This window comes from Dreissena polymorpha, chromosome 13 (assembly GCF_020536995.1).
Source record: "Dreissena polymorpha isolate Duluth1 chromosome 13, UMN_Dpol_1.0, whole genome shotgun sequence".
NCBI classification, from domain to species: domain Eukaryota; kingdom Metazoa; phylum Mollusca; class Bivalvia; order Myida; family Dreissenidae; genus Dreissena; species Dreissena polymorpha.
Window position 1 is genome coordinate 75,195,424 of NC_068367.1, and position 20,773 is coordinate 75,216,196.

Sequence of the window (20,773 nt, forward strand, 5' to 3'; positions counted from 1 at the left end):
ATTAATATGCAACCAAGCATTGATATGTTGTTTTTGAAACACGTTTTTGTGAATAGGATTTCAAAATATGAGGTTGACGGTTGACAAAAAATAAAATCAGGGTGGCCTTATGACACCCCGGATGGTTAATTAAGGCATGTCGCAGCAATTGAGGAATGTTGCGTGACCATTCCTGGTTAAAAAGGGACGTCGACAACGATACTGTAGAAGTGACCTATGGAAAATCTGTCAGTGGGGATCTGTGATCAAACATTAATGTGTCATTTTACGCCCATTGATTGTAATATTGGCCAGATATGAATTCAAGTGTTAAAATACCAACTAAAAAACAACATAAACCACAACACTTAATGTAGTTTATGGGTACTTTTTGTTTGTAAAATATAGAAAACAAAGGTTACGTCACTTAAAGATCCTTTTAAATTGCCAAAACATTATTAAAACTAACATTCTAAAGTTGCTTCGATAACAAATGATTGCTATCTAACCTGTATGCGCTTAAGTAATTGTTGATCATATACACACCAGTGAACTTGTGTGTGTACATATTGCTTAATATGAGTCGCGTTATGAGAAAACTGGGCTTAATGCATGTGTGTAAAGTGTCGTCCCAGATTAGCCTGTGCAGTCCGCACAGGTTAATCAGTGACGACACTTTCCGCCTAAACTAGATTTTTGCTAAGATGAGACTTTCTTTAAACAGAAGATATCATAAAAGCGAAAATTGCTGTCCCTGATTAGCCTGTGCGGACGGCCCAGCTTTCTCAGAACGCGACTCATTTTATCAAATTAAGGAATTTACTCTGTACACTTACAAAAATCAGCAACAGCAGCGTGAACATCTCCACCAACACAAAATACACCCACCCTAACCCCATCACGTTCACATTGCCAACCAGACCCACCATTACCACCACCACAACATCAGGACGAAAAACGAAAACCTCCAGTACCTACCACTACAATCATCAAGCACATCATATTTACAACAACCACAAACATCACGACGACAATCTCCAGTACCTACCACTACAATCATCAACCACATCCATCATTATCACCGCCACCACTACTTGCAACCAAAACAGCGCCACCATCACCACAACCAAAACCACCACATTCGCCACCGCCAACAACAACCATATCATTTTCGAAACCCCATTCAGCACCATCACCTTTCCCAACAACAACAAACCAACACCAACAAACCAACACCAACAAAACAACATCAACAAAACAACATCAACAAAACAACACCAACAAACTCAATGACAATTTCGCATCGATAGTCAGCCTTTCGGAAAGATAAGAAGATCGAGCAGACGATAGTACTTACTCCACCAACTCTCTACACTTCCGGTGAGGTGGTTTTTCCAAGGAAACCGGCCAAGCAGACGTTAAGCGGAGCCTATATACAAGACAAAAACGGTAATATTCAAAATGTTACGGTTGATTTTATTGTCTGAGACAAGAAACATATATTTTTCTTCATTAAAACATTTACGGAAGACAAGAATGACGTGTCCTTAATTATGAAATTCAAAAACAAATTTAAATCATAAATAAATAAAAATAATTATTTATTAAGGTAATAACGTGTCTATAATTTTTTACCTTTCATTATAGATGTATATCGAACCTCACATTAATTTGTGCTTCTTTGTCTTTATGACCGGCTCGATTCTGTAATTTTCAACGGAGTCAATCAAGAATATATATTGACACGTCACTTTTTCTTGTAGTGCATACCGCAGTTTATAAATGCTAGTTACACATGTTGTACTGATTATTTATTTTTTTAAACAAGCGGATACTATTTTGTGATGTCCTTGGGTTTTGAAACGTTATGGTGCCCTCATCAGTATGCAAATGCGCCTAAAGTGCATTATTTAGCACTATGAAAACTGACCGCACGCGTCATAGGGTAATGAATGTTTTAATAAAGAGTGATGAGGTTATACATAATTAAACATCAACAACTACTTCTCATTTTTATAAATATGTTATAGAACATACAGAATTGTATTTTGGAACAGTCAGTTTACTTTTCAAGGCAGCCAAAAACCGTGTATGGACCATGGATTTCGGCTTCGGCCTACCGGGTATATTCAATACGGGGTTGTATGCCAGGTTAATATTATGCCATAGAGTCTTCAGTGGTTTTTCTATATTTGAATTTATATTAATTTTATTTTTGTAAATCTTAGTATATTATTAAGATGGTTGTGACAAATACACCTGAACCACCAAGGAACGAAATTTCTAAAACTCTCCATGTGTACCAACCGACCAGGGAGAACGCATGCATCAACATTAAAAGCCCCCGCCCCCCACCCACCCACACACCCACCCACCCCACACACGCGTGACGCAGACTGAGATATTGGTCATGCGAAAATCTCGTCCATCTTTATAAGCTTTAAAATTTTACAGCGCCACTGTATGTACGGAAGATGTACACTTGGGCCTGGGAAAACGCAGAACATCATCACACGAAACGCTTTCCTCTACCCAAAGCAGGAACCCTGGTCGTGCGCCGGGGCCAGCCCTTCAAGATCACGCTGACCTTCAACCGGCCCTACAACTCCCTCACAGACGAACTGAAGTTCTATTTTGAAACAGGTACAATTGATTTGACTTTAAGTGGTCATATTCCTAGCACGCTACTGACGGCATGCGTATCAAGTTCGTATTTAGACATGTAATGTCGGCGGTAAGTTATTTACAGCCGTTTCGCCTTTAATGTCGCATTACTTGCCGCCGATTTTCCTTTGAATAAAGCTTTTAAACTTTTATCGTTTGAAAATATGTACATATCGAACAGCAGAACTCACAAAGCCTAATCATATTAAACAATGGGTATATCTTCTTTATAAGAATATAATTAATTCGCCCAAACAATAACATAATCAAATCAAAATCGGCATTACCACTTAACCATATTTCTAGTTTAACAAACTTGTCTAGAAAATTTTTGCATCGACAAACAACAGCCATGCCGTTATTACATGTTGTTAGGCGAGAACCCGTTACCCGGCAACGACACGATGGTGTGTCTGTCGTCATACACCTCACAGGGTTCCAGCGGATGGAAATCGGACTTCCTTCCGGTAATAGGGACCAAGGATAAGGTTAGTCATAATTATATATTAGACTTTTTGTGGAAATCAACATTATTAAGAAGGCGCATTTAGAAACTGGTCTTGTTTGAACTACTTCTTAATTCCCTAGGCTACTAGTCAGTAAATCTTTGTACTTATGCGCTACAAATAGGTGACATAAAATAGATCACACTTAAAACCGTACTGAAAAAGAATGCATTCATGATTCACGTTCCTTCCTTCTTCTATTATCAAAGTGATTGAAGTACGAAGCATAAACCGTTAATGAGAATGCAGATGAACTTAGTGTGAGAAGTGGTGAACGTTTAATAAAATAAATATGCTGTGTTTTATGTCATTTTTACTTGTTTATTAGTGTAATTAGATGGGGTTATTTTCGTTGGTTAATGTCAGTTAATTTTATAATTTGAATATTAGATAACAACTTTGTGTATGCACCCTTCAAGTATATGTACACGAACTACTATGTACATAGCATGCATGTATGCAATACTCTATGGTGAAATTATAATATTGCACAGAAACAAATGTTATTTTCCTGACAAAATCATTCATATTTTGTATTCCCAAGACAAAACCATTTTTCGTTCATTCGTTTGGTTCTAAATATATAGAAAAGTTTCATACGTGAAACAATGGTTTTTAAATCTCAATGTCGACTGTCCTGTTAGTGCAGTTCTTACCTGGTTCAAGCCCAATATCTGGAAGCATGTGAGTTTGATAGGTGGTCGCCAAACGAGACAGGTTGGGTTTTATCCGGCTTCTCCCCACTGCACAAGAACACACAAATTATTTCAGTAACAACCAGAAATAGATGGAAATTATAGCTTTAATTCATGTTGGCCGAAACTTTCGCGAGTCTAGTAAGTTAATTAGCAAGAAGCGCTGGGAAACTCTCCGGGTCTACACATTATGCATTCTGGGACGCGAGAGGAGCTCATAAACTTCGCAATATAGACACATAAACATTTCAAGGTGCGCGTGTCTTACAGGACTGCATACAGGCTCACCTGTGGGTGTTCACGCCCCCAGACTGCATCGTGTCCGACTGGAGGTTCGCGCTGCAGAGCATACTCAGAACGGAAGTGGAGACCGCCACCGTCTCCTATGAACATCCGGACCGGATATATATTCTTTTCAACCCCTGGTGCAAAAGTAAGTAGATACTTACCACATGACACGTGGATAATGGCTAATAAAGTGTAGACAATCGTACACAAATCCGTTTCATCAATCTAGATCAGTATTTTTAATTACCCTAATTTATTCAGATAAATGGAATCTCTTTATTGTTCGAATGTGTGACATATACATATAACAAATGTTTCTGACCACTCTACATTTAGCATCATCCCCTCTTAACTTTTAAAGTGAGCATTTTGTTAAGTATCCTTACATTTTGTTTCTAGTACACTATAAAGTAAACCGACAGTGCTTAAGTGTAATTTGTATATCTAAGTCAGGTCATCACAACCCATATTCAAGTGATCATACAAACTAACAAACAATATTTATTAACCGTACTACATGGTTAAGGCGCTTTATTAATCAGTTTCACATACAATATCATTTATAGCAACCAGCAAATACAACAACATGTACATGTATTTTTATGTTCCCTTTGATGACCTTTTCAAACGAACAGTCGTTGTTGGTAACAACGCAGCATAAATGTAATCTCATTGCAATGATATATCTTGTGAATTTTGCTAAGAAATATATATGTATATAAACAGACCTTCTTCCACCTGCTTCCTGCAATTCCTTTCAGACGACGCCGTCTACCTTCCGGCGGAACCACTGCTGGACGAGTACATCCTCAACGCTTCCGGTCTGCTGTTCACGGGCTGTCGGAAGCGCATGATGTATAAACCCTGGATATTTGGCCAGGTATAAGGACGGGACCTATGAGATGACGTCATTTTAATATTCATGTGCATTTGAAAGTAAACATGTTTTTGAGCGAATACCAAACAGTGTTAGAACGGTACGATATACCGTTAGGGAATCGTGGTTACACATTTAAATCCAGAGGGCGACAATACGATAGTGCGATAGTACGATGGCGACAGTTCGATAGTACGATGACGACAGTGCGACAATACGATGGCGACAGCGCGATAGTACGATGGCGACAATGCGACAATACGATGACGACAGTACGATAACGCGATAGTACGATGGCGACAATGCAATGATACGATGACGACCGTGCGACAATATTATGGCGAAACTGCGATAGTACGATGGCTACAATATGACAATTCGATAGTGCGATAATACGATGTCGACAGTGCGACAATACGATGGCGACAGTGCAATAGTACGATGGCGACAATGCGATAGTGAGCTACTACGATGGCGAGAATGCGATAATACGATGACGACAGTGCGACAATAAGATGGCGATAGTTCGATGACGACAATGCGATAATACGATGATGACAGTACGATAATGCGATAGTACGATGGCGACAATGCGATGATACGATTGCGACAGTACGATATGATTATCGCATTGTCGCCATCGTACTATCGCACTGTCGCCATCGTATTGTCGCACTGTCGAATTGTCGTCATCGTACTATCGCGTTGTCGCATGGTCGCCATCGTACTATCGCATTGTCGCCATCATACTATCGCATTGTCGTCATCGTACTTTCGCATTGTCGCCATCGTACTATTGCACTATCGCATTGTCGCCCTCTGGATTTTTATGTGTAACCACGATGGCCCTAAGGGTATTCCGTAGTATTGGGATTTCCGGTGAATTTGTTTAGCGGCTGTGTATTGCGCAAGTTTATATGTCGGAAAAATTAACGCTAATAATTATTTCAATGTGCGTATGCCTATTCCAATTAAAACCCTCTAATTTGATCTCTGTAAAGCATGAGATCATTTCCATATGGTTTTCTGGGACATTCACTACCATGTTTAAACAAGACGCTTCGACAAAATGTGTAAGCCAATATGTCACTTTCGACAATTGGCCAAATTTAAAACTGACTCGTTTGTTCTTCTTCTTCTCGATGTTCTCTTCACTTGGAGTCTGGGGGCAAGAATGAAACGGCTGGTCTTCTGTAGGGCATTCATCTGTCCATTCAGCTTCTCCTGGAGACTAACGGGTTCTGTACCTACATTTTTCTTCAGGGGTTGGTGGTTCATGCATTCCGGAGGACGTTTTATCGTTATAGTCAGCTTCTTCACTCTTTGGAGACGATAAGAGGTCGAATCTCTTGCTCTGGAAGCAGTAAGGAGAGCCTGTTCAAGTTTCAACAGATGGTGTTAGCTTGCTTATGGCTTTCTGGTTCTGACCAGAGTTTTAATGATGGTGTTCATTGCTTCTAGATTGAATCTTTTCTCCTGTTGGTCTTCCTCCAATCCCATCTTTGCCATTCTGTTTGCTTCATTATAACCGTATATTTTGCAGTCAGAGGGAATCGCCTGGAGTACAGTTCTGAAGCACTTGATGTTTTGTTAATGTTTTCGTTCGTTCGCACATTCGTTCGTCGTTGTCGTTTTTCCGGAAGGCGATACTACAGTCATAATAACACGACAGTACGATCATGGCTATTCGACAGTACTATGACGATAACGCGACTTCATGACATTGCAATGACAATTATAGGACATGAAGATGGAAATATCACGATATAATATCGCATTATCATCGTCTTTTGTAATTACCTCGTGTCATCGTCATCGCACTGTCGCATTATCATTATCGTAATGTCAAGCTTTTGCTTTAAATCAGTCCAAGAGCGGTTTATTGTGGGTCTGTCTGTATGTGGTTAAGCCAATTTACAAAAACGTGGTTGCGTAATCAATATAATCATGAAACCATTAACAACATTTCACAGAAATTGAAATTATTGTATTTAAGATACACAAAATGAACACTTTTGAACATCGATTTCCCCCTTAGCATTTGATCTCTGCCTCTAGTTCGAGAGTGGCATACTTGAGGCATGTTTGTACGTCATCAAGAGGGGATTCAATTTCCGGACCTCTCAGCGAATGGGGGACCCAGCCGCCGTGGTCAGAGTCATTGCGTCCATCGTGAGTATTGTGATGATTCCTAAAGAACCGAAGTTTCGTTTCTCAACGGGAGGCGGAAAACTACAACGGGCGAGGCATGGTCAGGGGTGATAACCCCAAAAAAGGGTTAGGGTAAGGGTTAGGTTAGGGGTCGGGTTAGGGGGGGTTAGAGGGTTAGGGTTGGGTTTAGGCTAACCCAAACCCTAATCCGACCCCTAGCACTAACCCTAACCCTAACCCTCTAACCCCCCCCCCCCCTTGCGCAATACCATACCATGCCTCGCCCGTTGTAGTTTTCCGCCTCCTTTTCTCAAAGCCTTTAAAGATAATTTTACTAACATTGTGATAGCTTTCAAAAGTAAGGACAGAGTTTGTTTTATTTCATTTATTTAAATATTCGTTTTGTATATTTTAAATGAATCTGTCTGCATTTACTTTACAATTTTATACCACGTTGTTTGTTATATAGAAGCATTTCCAACGAAAGTGCATGTAATGTTGTTGTTTTTTCATGATACTGTTGATTTATTAACATAAACGGCTTTTGTATTAAAATATTGTGTTTGTTCACTTATTGAACTGTATATACAATTCAAAAACTTACCCAGGTAAGCGCAGACAACAACAACGGCATTTTGAAAGGCACGTGGTCAACAAACGAGTTTACCGATGGCAGATCGCCGACCACGTGGAGCGGAAGTGTCGCCATCTTGAAACAGTATCTTGACAACGTCATATCCGCCAATGGAGACGATCCAGAACCGGTTCGATATGGACACTGTTTTGTGTACGCGGGTTTGGTAACAACAAGTACGAGCCCCTTTTTCAATTAACTTGAAACATGTTCGTCTCGGTTTGTTTTGTGTTTTGTAAGGCTTTAATAAAGTTCCTTTTAGTTGATTTATGCAAAAATAAACGAAAAAGCCATACTTCAGCATTTTCGTCAAGTTGATTTAAGGTATTTAAATATATACACATACATACATTCTTGATTCGTAACTTTACTCACAAGTATATATTTAAGTTCGAAACATACTAAAATGATACAGTTTAGAAATGAAGAGTGTTTTTTGCGTATCTCGCTGTATGTTTAGAACTATATATTCGTTGTAGTTTCGTTCGCTTATCAAAGGCATTTTTAGAAACACAAGTGATTATGTCATGGGTGATAGCAAAAAGGAAAATAACTTAACCTGAAAAAATAGCGCTATCCTTCAGGAGCAGCAATATCTTAATTTTGATAAGGGAAGAGTCGAATGTTGAACATATACATGGAGAAAAGTACAAAGTAACTTTTACCTCGAAAGTATCATTGGCTCGTTGATCAATGCATTTCAAAAAGATCTGGCGTCAGTGATGAACGGCTGTGATTTATCCGCATGCCCGTCCCTTGTCAGTTTGCAGGGCGGTTGGCATCCCGTGTCGCTGCGTGACCAACTATAACTCTGGGCGCGGCACGGACGGACGCCTGGCCATTGACTTCTACTACGAGGTCAAGGCCGATGGATCCATAGGAGAGCTGGAGACGGATGAACAAGAGTTGGTTTGGTAAGGATTGCAAGAAAATATATGGCTTCCCCTGGCTCAAAGGTTTCTTTAGCAAAATTTTCCTCCCTAAGGCACAATTCTTCTTACTTCGGCTATTGTATAGGTATTTGTGGAAAAACAGAGAGTCAAATTTAATTTTATTTAGCCAAATTGGTCCATTTGTAGTCATCTTGCGATTGGCCGTGTAGGTCCTGAAATCGTTTTCGTTTAATGCTGACATATCTATAGTCAACTATATTACGTTGAGGAACCCTAATATTGTATTTGTTTCAAAAAGGTTTCATGTCTTGGAATTTAAGAATATTTAGTTTGTACTTCTTTATAATTATTATGTCGATTTTAAAAACAGCCGAAAATAAACTTGTTTGTTTAAATATGAAGATTTCTATTGTAAAGCTCACTTATTTGTTAGTATGGATTGATACAACTTTTTATCTTGCTTAAAATAAGGTAATTTTAGGTCACAGGATTTCTAGTACAAGATTTCTTGATATTGCGTTTGTTAACAACGTTTGTTCCGATCCATTAACATAGACATGTACATTTGTAGAATCAACGACGATCCTTTAAGAAAATGCACTTAAGTTAAACTCCCTGATAAAATATATAGCCTTTCATGCCAAAGACAAAATAATGGATGTTGTGTCTTTGTGTCTTTGTGATCGAGAGGTCCCTGGTTCGATCCAAGTCGGGGGATCGTTTTTAGTATCTTACCATATTCTTACTAGGAAATATACTCAAAAATGTATGTATACGCCCAATGATTCCGATGCAAATCTAAAAAAAATGATTCAAAGTAGAGACAAAACAAAGGTCACTAGTGTCCTCTCACAATTGTGAAAGAATTTATGATTGTTCTAATCAGAGATCACAGTTTCTAAGATTCAGTAAAATCGATTTGATCTTCATAGATTCGAAAATATGTGCCTGCCAAATTGCATGATGCGCCCCCTGGCCTGTAAACTATCACGCTCTATGACTGATATTCTGTTCAGGAGCTTTCATGTTTGGAACGACGTCTGGATGAAGCGGATCGACGTTGCCAAGCCTTGTAACGAGCCAGATTGGCAGGCCATTGACGCCACGCCCTCGGTAACAAATGGAAACGGTACGTATTTTTGTCTGTATTAATTGACACATTCTCAGATTTTGATATAAGCATGGAACGTTTTAGAAGGATTGAGTTTTGTCAATCATAGTTATATATTATTCCTTGGGATGGGAACTACTATTCGAATAGTCAAATATTTGAAAAACGGCCGAGTAATCAAATAAAAAAAACATATTCGAATATCCGCTTTAATGATTTTTTTAAACGATATGTGCAGTCCTTGTTTGAATAACAGCTACCATCAATAAACGAGATAAGAGTTCGCATACGAGAGGGTTTCGGGGGTTGTATTTTGTCTTTTTTGGTTTTATCTGGAAGTAAATACGGCTTTTAATATACCATGTTTAAAATATTGAATAGGATTATTTGCATGTTATTCGCAGTTCAGCCTCTCGATATTAAGACAATGAGACAACCTGACATGCGATAACTTCAAATAGTAAATCATATTAATTGCTATATATTCATACTTTAAATCCGTAATAAGTTATTCAGAATTTAGTTACTTACATATTAACCAATTAAATCGTCGTGGTTCTAATGTCCGTTCAGAAGAAATAAGCGAAAACTAATTGATAAATTGTATCCAAATAATTTGATGTAGCATTGAAATAAAATTAAAAAATGAGAGTAAAGGTAAAATGTGTCCCGGAAATATGTTATGCTTCGAACATATATAGATGAAAATGAACAACATAATAATCATTTTTGTCCTAAAACAATATTACTCAATACTCTTTTTCAAAGCTGTTTGTAAGATAAGATACATAGTGGTAGCTGTGGCGATCAGGAAAAGTACTTTTCTCCGGACGTTCGTAGGTTACAACATTCAAATCTAAGGTTTTAACAAAAATCGAATACTCGGATATATTTAACTATTGACAAACGAATATTCAAATATCATTTTCAGTATTCGCTCAACCCTTACTTATTTGACACATGTGTGCATAAAATTAACAAACCAAAAGTGTCTGAATTCGTAGTAGGGTTTGCTCATATTTGACCAAAATGTTTTAGCCAAACTTATGGTATTGTAATCAAAATATCAAAAGACTAATCTCGAACTTATAACACGGATTATGTAGATATTTGTGTACAAATTTATTTTATGAGCACGAATATTTTTCAACACTAATTGTTTTTTTTATATACAGACAGTACATATACACGAAACATAATTCAATTAACGTGATCGAAGTTTAGCCATCTAATATGAGCATTTCGACCACGGGTCCTTAATACAGTTCCACAAGTGAGCGGCCCAGCCCCCTTGCACGCCGTGAAAAACTACCTTCCGGAAGTGAAGCACGACGTCGATCAGCTGTTCGCGGAAGTGAACTCAGAGGTGCTACATTGGCTGAAGGTCGACGTCGGGGAATGGACGGTCTTCCAATGCGAGCCCTCAAGGTTAACCCAGGTTTTTTCTCACCATCTTTGGATTATGACCTCTACCCAGGACATTCGGAACTTGAAAGTTAATTTACTTAAATTGGGAAAAACAATTTGTTTAACTATTTTCACTTTGAATGCATTAACTATCAATAAAAAAGAAAATTATTAAGGAAACAAATTTGTAAATTGGTTATTACAACTTCAAAAGTCTTGATATTGGCACGTATTTATCTAATTCCTAAACATTCAGAACGAAAGCAATCTCTTGGGATCTGAATATGGGAAATATATACTTTAGCCAGTAGGAATAACGGTTAAAAACAGCCCAAAGGGACTACAACTTACAACTGTTTGTTTAGGTCTCTGCTTATACGCATTTGGCATTATTTAAATTCGGACATTGAGACTTAACACTTGACGTCTGGTTTTATTGGATTTATACTAATGTTAAATAAAAATTGTGCGTCTTACAATTGTGTATTTTGAAAATTAAAAGTGCAATACACATAAGTGTTTTGTTTATTTATAAAAAAAATTCGCTCAGAATTGTAAATGGATTAAAAAGAAAGAGATCCCGTATCAACGAAATTATAATTATATAGCACCCAGGGTTCAGAATACCATTTGCTATGCTTGGATCTTCTATTTGTATGTTAAATCATGTAAAATAATATGCATGTAATTCGATTGATATAATTGTTTAAGTTTCAAAAAAAAATATAATATTCACAGGATTGGCCAGTCGATAAGTTCCAAGACGCCCGACGGCCGCCCGCCCGCCCTCACGTACAAGTACAACCTGGCCGAGATGAGCCGGGTACGTCAGGACGTCACTGCCGACTACAAGTACAAAAAAGGTATCCAATCTGAATCATGCGAGAAATTTATCCTCGTTCTGAGGAAACTGGGCTTCATGCATCTCCGTAAAGTGTCGTCCCAGATAAGCCTGTATAATCCGCACAGGATTTATTGATTTTTTCGTTTAAAGGATACCCCTTTCGAAAGGAAAATTATGTCTAAGAGGTAAGCGTCGTCCCTGATTAGCCTGTGCGGATTATACAGGCTAATCTACGATGACACTTGACGCACATGTATTAAGCCAAGTTTTCTCAGAACAAAGCAAAAATTTATAAGCTTGGAGACCGTAAAATAAACCGTCGTTAGTAAGTTCCCATTCACATATCAGAGTTGATTGATTATTTTCACACGCACAATATTAAGTTGAGAGATTCGCACTCTGGTTTTAGAGTCGTCACTCATGGTTGAACATCAAAACGGTATATACGCCTGACGTTTATGAATGTTAATCAAGTGGACGGGGGTTCTCTCTCGTATGGCCATCGCCCCGAAAAGACTTATCAGCTGGGAAACGGGTAAAGTGCGAGATACAGGAAGCGTACCGTTTCATAGCAGAGTCTTGGTCATTTGTGCCTGGTGTATAGCACATAGTACACCGCAACTCGAACGTGCCTAAGCTCATTTAAGTTGTTCGCGTAGCGAACAGCTAATTTTGTTACTGAAAATTTCAAGTCAGTTCGGCTTATCTACGGAAAGCCTACTAACCGCCACACCTAGCTGCCGTATCCGCGCGAGAAAGAGTTGTATAATTTTATACAAGAGGTTTGAGTTCTCCAACTATATTTATTCACAAATGGAAACATTATGTGAATAATGGTAAAATGGAATATTTTTGAACGGAGCTTATATAGAAAAGAATCAATAAACAATGTTTGTATTATACGTGTCGCGGAAAAAATTAAAATAGTCCAATATCTGCTGCGTCTTAATGACGTAGTACAGGTCATTTATAATATGAGGCTATTAATAGATTCGGAAAAATAACGCAATAGTTTAAGGTTACGCTTGTTCATATTCTCAATTTATAAAACGTTAATATGAGTTCAACAATAACTTCAGGGAAACGATAGACAACAACAAAAATGCTTCATAATCGCTTAAACCGAATATAAAAAAACAACTAAATATAACAAGAATTATCTGTTTCATAATCTCGTCCATGCTTCTACAGTGGGGTTAAATTTGATATTATATCTGGGAAAAGTTCTTTTGTTCGCAACAGATAGCGGCGATCTTTTGTATTTACGGGTGCTAACAACGCAATAGTAGAAGGTTAAGCTTGTTTATATTCACAGTTCTCAATTTATAAACGTTGAACATGAGTTCACCAATTACAACAGGTATACTATAGACAACCTCAAAAATGCTTTATAATCGCTAAAACCAAATATTAAAAAAAAAACCTAAATATAACAAGAAATATCTTTTAAAAAGGTAGTCGGCGTAAATGCTGACTTTGAAATAAAGTTTGCAATTTACGGTTCTAAATAAAAAAATGAAAACACAAGTTTAACTATTGTGATTTTTTTTTCACTTGTAAGTCGCATATTCACCGCATGAAATGTGAGTTATCATTGTCAAACAACAAATTAATGTAAGTAGATAAAAATATACTACGGGAGTGCACATCATATGTGTCCTCACATGCCTTATAATGAGTATATTTCTTCACTATCGAAATATACCGTAGTTAATATTTGATTTAAACGCAGTTATTTTCGACATCTTTAAATCACACGTTCATAGCCGCCGCGTCGTGCGAAAATGGGTCTTATGCGTTTCGGCCAGCGTAGTCTGGTCAGAGGCGATGCTGTTCGCTATAAAATCACTCAATGTGTTATGGTCTCATTATGCATCTCCTGACCAGACTGAAAGATGCGCAGGCTGAATGGGCTATATATATGATGGGCGAATATGGAATAAGACCCATTTTCGCATGACGAGGGTCATTAAAAATCTCATTGCGAATTGTAAATGGCACATTTTAGAACAATTCTGTTCGATACAAAATTGAATTCAAAAAAGCAAACTTGTAAATAAGGGCAGCCTATCAAGGCGTTCAGGAACGATTTCCAGACGTGCTGACCGAGAACGGCAAACATTGTGGTTGGATAATTAAATGATTTTCCTCTTATCGTGACAATATACTATTTCGGTAATGTATGTTTTCTCATCTTGAAGCAAAACTTTGTTTATCGATAGCCAATTACATATTCCCCGGACGAATTAGTGAACGAGTAATGACACTGAAATTCTACGAGATGGGTTTTAACGCGTAATTGTAACTGGGCCACAATTTGTGTCTTTGAGCATACAGAGAGTAGTCCGGAATTCCTTACACTGAACATTGCTACATCCTTTGCGCTTAGCACAGACACGGTGATGAAGCCATAATTCAGAGGTTTTATCTCGAATCAGCCTATGAAATATTCGAAATTATTCACGCTTGTCTGCTGGCGTTATGTAAAAGTCATTTAAGGCGAATAGCTGGGTAAAACAGCTAACCCGAAAAAGCGCATTAGTGCTCTATACCTATGTTAAGGTCAGAGTTGTTGGCACCGTGTGAACTGCTAGGGTTACAAGTAATGCATAAACAACAAAGTACGGTTCAACAGGGCTATCTTTATGACTACCTTATTCGTGAGTAAAAAGTATTGCTCGCAGACTTATTATTTATTTATTTCCCTCAATTATCTTATTGTATATTTGTATATGGTGTCAACAATCAGAAGTTTTGTACAGGGAATTTTCATCATGAAACGATATTCTTAGTGAGATAGGTATTCGATATTCGTGCTATTTTAATTTTAAATGATGGTGATTGCAAATTGTCTTTATATTCAGTTGTCATTACCATTTTATCATACATTCTATGCTTTCAGAACGTCCAAAAAGGGCCATGTTGTTGTTATTTTGTGCAAGTTATCTCTATAAAATAAATACGATAATAAAAAGTGCACACACATCTCGACCCGTGCGTTATTACACATTCTTTATATATTTGAATGGCGTGTGTTCATTTCAAACTTGCGATTAAATTTGAAAAATTAGTTGCGTCTTAAATTATGCAATAGCGAACAACTTCAGTGCTTTGATTAATCGTTGTCTTCAACATTAAGCCATCGGAAATCCGATTGAATATAATTTTATCACTATTAGTGGTCAGTTCTTTAAGTCGATAATATTATGAAATCACACAGTAGTGGGTTCTCGTTAGGGCGTCATTACGTGAGAGCGCAGTGCTACAATAAACCTAATATAACAATGTTTTAAACATCGATCGACAGCCGTGTAGAAAAACTCGGGTCGTCCCTACAGAATGTCAATTACTAGACATGCAAGAAAATAATACGAACGTGTCTGAATAAGAACACGTCACGTGGTTTTGTTGGTCAATACATCGGAAACATGTTCAAATTATCAATTAAGCGGAAAAAAGTAACACTGCTGTCGTTAAGTAAATGGTCAAGTGTTCTAGGCATACAGTTAAAGTCACGTTTGCAATGTCAAGGTATCAGACTCTTATTCTTGTATCGGGTAAACAAATAAAACGTGGTAAATTAAATCCAATGACGTGATGATGTTTCGCAGGCAACATTTTCTTAAAATTTCGGGAAACGTGATTGTTGTATTGAAGTGTTTGTGCAGCACTATCATAGTAAATTGGTTGCATTTTAGGAACGAAAATGGAGAGTGAGATAACCAAAAAGCCTGAACACAAGCAGAGGCCGACGCATCGATGCAAAGCCAAGGTATGTGATAAATATGTTTGGGCCGTGCTCTGTTATAAGGGGGTTTAATGCATGAGCGTAAAGTGTCGTCCCAGATTATCCTGTGCAGTCCGCACAGGCTAATCAGGGACGACACTTTCCGCTTTTATGACATTTTTCATTTCAAGAAAGTCTCTTCTTTGCAAAATTCAAGTTTTTGCGGAAAGTGTAATCTGTGACGACACTGTACGCACATGCATTAAACCCATTTTTCACAGAGCCCGGTCCATCGACTATTCGAATTAGAACATAAATATGTCAACAGATGTCACAATATGTTAAATTTGTAGTCTACAGGCTTATTATAGAAAATTCAAATGTTTAAGGAATCGGATGCCACATTTTCATGGACACTTATTTAGCCGATCATCTCTTTTAAGAAGAGACCTCATGTAAACGATGTGTAGACTGCACAGGCTAATCCGAGTCGACACTTCACGCATATGCATTAAGCCCATTTTTCCCAGAACGAGGCTCACATATCTTGCAGGATGTCGAATTCAAGATGGCCAGTAAAGAATTCGAGTACATAGGTGACGACTTCATGGTGAAGGCAAACATCACAAACCATGGAAGGGACGCCAGGACATGTCACGTGATACTGCTGTGCGAGTCTATGCACTACACGGGACGACGGCACGAGATTATCAAGAAAGTGGAGTGGAATAAAACGCTTGAACCTGAGCAAAGTATTTAATAGAGAGTTTGCTATAAAATCCTCGCTTTGCACTTTCTTTTGATAGGCATCTCCTCTGTTCGGGTATGATCAGAATGATCACATTACACACTAAATTATTCGCCATTACCTGGAAACGCTCACAGACAAAGCTGTCTGCTTTAACGGTTCAAAAAGTAATGGAGTCGAACAATGGCGCAAAATGTACGTTTCATGTCTTTGAGTGATGATTTACCTAGTTGTATTGGAACTTCACATCATACTTATAACGGAACTTCGTAACATGAATTTCCTCTTTCAACCGTCATTGTATTATGCATTTAAAAACTCCATCGCTCTTTTGTTTCAGGCGAGCCGCTACAATTGGGCATTTACGAGAGCGACTACATCGGTAAGCTCGCGGAGCATGCGTGCCTCCGCCAGGTGGCGTACATGCGGGTCACCGAAACCGATCAAATTAACGCATGCGTGGACGACTTCCTTCTAGAGAAACCGCATTTAGAGATGTCTGTGAGTTCATTATGTTTTTCGTTGCAATATGGTTGGTAAATTGATTGACATATCGTCCACACACATTTTGTATAATCTATTTATAATCAACATGGAAGAAAAGTTAACCGTTTCATCATAAGTTGGACTACCAAACAGACCAAGGTAAAACTTACAACGATAAACTGGTTAATTATTAACGCGATGGAAAGTTTTATCTAAAGCATACTTATACTTGAAACGTCTGAAACCCAACTTAAACAATTAATGCTTACCAATGGCGAAGTAGATATGGTGTCCACCCAGCGAACAGGAGGTCACGGGTTTGATCCCAACTGTGGGTTCATTCTAAGGATCTCACGCATAGACAACGAGTGATACTTTTACCCTGGAAACGTATACGAGAGCGTTCCAGTAAAAGACGTAGTATGACAATTCAATCGAGCTCAAATAAAAAGGTTTAAAAAAGAAGCGTATATATTATGGAGACATATCTTTTGAGCCTCGTGCTGGGGAAACTGGGCGTTAATGCATGGGCGTAAAGTATCATCCCGACTAGCCTGTTGATTTGGCACAATTTAATCAGGGACGACACTTTTGACCTTAACTTGATTTTTTGTTTAGAAGAGACTTCCTTTAATTGAAAAAAATACATTAAAGCGGAAAGTGTCATCCCAGATTAGCCTGTAAAGAGTTCACAGGCTAATATGGGAAGACACTTTACGCACATGTATTATACTCATTTACCCAAAACGAGGCTTAATGTATTTTTGTAACTAGGTGGATGAGACAATTTACAAGAACTCAAACTTCGCTTTAAAGCTGCAATTTAAGAACCCACTTCACCGTCCACTGACCAACTGTTCTGTCAGCGTGGAAGGCGTAGGCCTGGAGTCCATGATGTTTGTCAGAAAGTTCCAGTAAGTAAACGGCGGATTTTTTTTCATCGCCTTACAGTCCGCTTTTAATACGAATGTTTAAATGTCATATCACGCATTTTGATTTTTTAAATATATAGAAATTAAAAAATATTTAAACTTTACTCCGAAACGATTGTTTGGAAATCTTAGAAAGCAAGTTGTTATTCAATATTATGTTGTTGGTTGTGATAAATCACTGATCTTTTATTCCGTTTTGAACACGATTTCTACAAATATAGCATGACACTTTATATATTTCAACGTTGCAATCACACAATTCTGAATAAATGTTTTTCATGTTATAATCACGATTGACAATATGAGACGCGTTCTGATAAAATTGGGCTTAATGCATGTGCGTAAAGTGTCGTCCCAGATTAGCCTGTGCAGTCCGCATAGGCTAATCAGGGACGACACTTTCCGCCTAAACTAGATTTTCGGTGAGGAGAGACTTTTAAACGAAAAATACCATAAAAGCGGAAAGTGTCGTCCCTGATTAGCCTGTGCGGACTGCACAGGCTCTATCTGGGACGACACTTTACGCACATGCATTAAGTCCAATTTTGTTAGAACGCGTTTCATATTTACCTTTGTGAAATATGGAGTGTGCAGGTGCAGTTACATGTTCTTAACGAAACTAAAGCAGATATCAACGAACATATTTGATTCAATAATTGTAGTAAATGAAATATTAACATAATATGTACATGAACGAGAGAAAAAAAATAGAGGAGTAACTTATATATTTTGTTTAATGTTCAAGTCTGACTGTTGAACATTATGATAAGATGCATCATTGACCTTTTTTTTAACTTTACGGCAATTCATATAAATTGGGAAAAAAACAACAACTCAACAACGTGATAATTAAATGAACCTCGTTCTAGGAAAACTGGTCTTATAGCATATGAGTAGAGTGTCGCCCGCACAGGCAAATCAGGGGCGACGCTTTCTGCCTGTAATGGATTTTTGTTTAGAAGAGACCTTCTTTAACGAAATATTCCATAAAAGCGGAAAGTGATTAGCCTAAGCGGACTGCACAGGCTTATCTGGGACACTTTTCGCACATTCATTAAGCTCAGTTTTCTGAAATTATTCCAGGAACGTTCCCGCGGAATGCGAATGGACGGGTATCGTGAACCTGTTACCAGTCCGTAGCAATTTATTGGACATCTCGGTCACCTTCCACTGTCAGGAGATGTTGGACATCATAGGCTTCATCACCGTCAGGGTCGAGAAGGAGAAGGAGGGCGCGATTCAGGCCGAGGTGCCCGCCACTGGGAAGAATGGGGAACAAGATTTGAACGATAACGTGAAGGAACTGCAGGATTCCATGATTTTAGCGTCCTGATCTAGATTGACATTGAAGTCATAAGGAACGAATGTATTGTTAACATTCCGTATTGCCGATTATTTACATTAATATGTAAGCTATAAGTAAGTTTCTGAAATATAGAACATAGAAATCTTCTTTTATTCTTCATGGCTTAAAACTTTTTATGCGTTTGTTTATATTTAACGAATTTTAATATTTACATTTAATTCATTTAACGAGTTTTTTTAAATGGCGTCTTTTCGTTAAGAATGAAGTTTTCCTAGGGAGTACATTTTTAATCAATATAATGTTAGAAAAACGTTCATTAACACGGTGGTTACACGAGTAATTTTTACATCGGAAAAAAATCATAAACAGACTAACAGTTCTTCACAACGAAAATAGTTATGGAACACTCCAATACGTTCCGGTGTATGTTCATAAACAATGTCATGTCGACGTTAAATTTGCATTTAGTTGAGGTTAACAAATAATATTATTCATATATACTACTCAAAATTTGTTAAGGATCACTTTTTATAGTATGTGTAATTTGAACTTCACCCCTAGCTAGATTTCGCCAGCATCACCATCAATGATAAATCAATATATAAAAATAAAATAAAATACACACTTTCTAATATCAAAACCTGCAAAATAACAATTTAAATTAAATAAAATTGAAGATAATGTGAAAATAAAAAGTGATCCTTAGCAAATTTTGAGTAGTATACATGTTGATAGGATCTAGCACGAGTTGCCATTTTATGTCATATTTAATTACACAAGGTTATGGACTTCCTGGACACGATTTGTGAAATTATGTATGCAAAGACGATATGCACATTGTTTTCATTGCATATTCAATTTTAAATTAATTCGAATGAACCAACTAGACACTTTCGCGATTCTAATGAAACATTTTTATAATACTAATCTAGAATTAAGCAATGGACGACAGCATAAAATTAGCGCCATTCAGCAGTTTCGACACGAGGAAAAAAATAAGCGTGAACGCATCTGTAATTAAACTAATCAATCTCAGTAGTTGTACTTTATCACGTATACACCTACAATAAGTTTCCACTAATCAACGAGATTATCAACCTATAAATTTTAATTATGTCAATTAGATAATTTGATATAAGTAACAACAGTAACTTTAAACAAAGACCAGGAAAACAGTTAACAAATTTAGCCCTCCAGCTATCATGAAATTAATGCATGCTGACCCCCAACCAAGCATAGTAACATACCAATGCAAACAAAAAGCTTATCCGTTTCTTCAGCAAATTATAAAAATACTATTTCAATAAAAAAAAGCAACTATGACACAGTTATGTAATAAAGGGTTATTAACAGCAGATGTTTTTATTTCTGATTGGCCTATATATTAACACTGGAAAACTAAATATTACTTAATGTTGAAAAAATAAAGTAAATTAGGCAAAATACTAAAATTTGTTGCAAAACACATTCAGGATACATGATATAAAACTCACTTTCAGTCGGCTGAGATTCTATGTTAACAAAC

At 37.5% G+C, this 20,773-nt stretch overlaps 1 protein-coding gene across 1 annotated transcript; it reads left to right on the forward strand.

Annotated features, from left to right (window-relative positions):
• Positions 1-1,314: 1,314 nt before the first annotated feature.
• Positions 1,315-19,395, forward strand: LOC127854785 (hemocyte protein-glutamine gamma-glutamyltransferase-like). The gene is made up of 16 exons (XM_052389834.1): positions 1,315-1,428; positions 2,434-2,622; positions 3,019-3,131; positions 4,115-4,277; positions 4,894-5,012; positions 7,068-7,181; positions 7,769-7,970; positions 8,558-8,708; positions 9,704-9,816; positions 11,064-11,226; positions 11,944-12,068; positions 15,748-15,821; positions 16,330-16,528; positions 16,865-17,025; positions 17,785-17,924; positions 19,026-19,395. The coding sequence occupies exons 2-16, from the start codon at positions 2,454-2,456 to the stop codon at positions 19,273-19,275; spliced, it is 2,256 nt and encodes a 751-aa protein (XP_052245794.1). The 5' UTR covers positions 1,315-1,428; positions 2,434-2,453; the 3' UTR covers positions 19,276-19,395.
• The last annotated feature ends 1,378 nt before the right edge of the window (positions 19,396-20,773 follow it).

Excerpts from the sequence above, each read along its gene's own strand:
- LOC127854785 (XM_052389834.1), top strand. The coding sequence starts at position 2,454 with ATGTACACTTGGGCCTGGGAAAACGCAGAACATCATCACACGAAACGC. Across the intron at positions 3,132-4,114 it reads TAATAGGGACCAAGGATAAG|GACTGCATACAGGCTCACCT; the intron begins GTTAGTCATAAT and ends CGTGTCTTACAG. Across the intron at positions 7,971-8,557 it reads CGCGGGTTTGGTAACAACAA|TTTGCAGGGCGGTTGGCATC; the intron begins GTACGAGCCCCT and ends GTCCCTTGTCAG.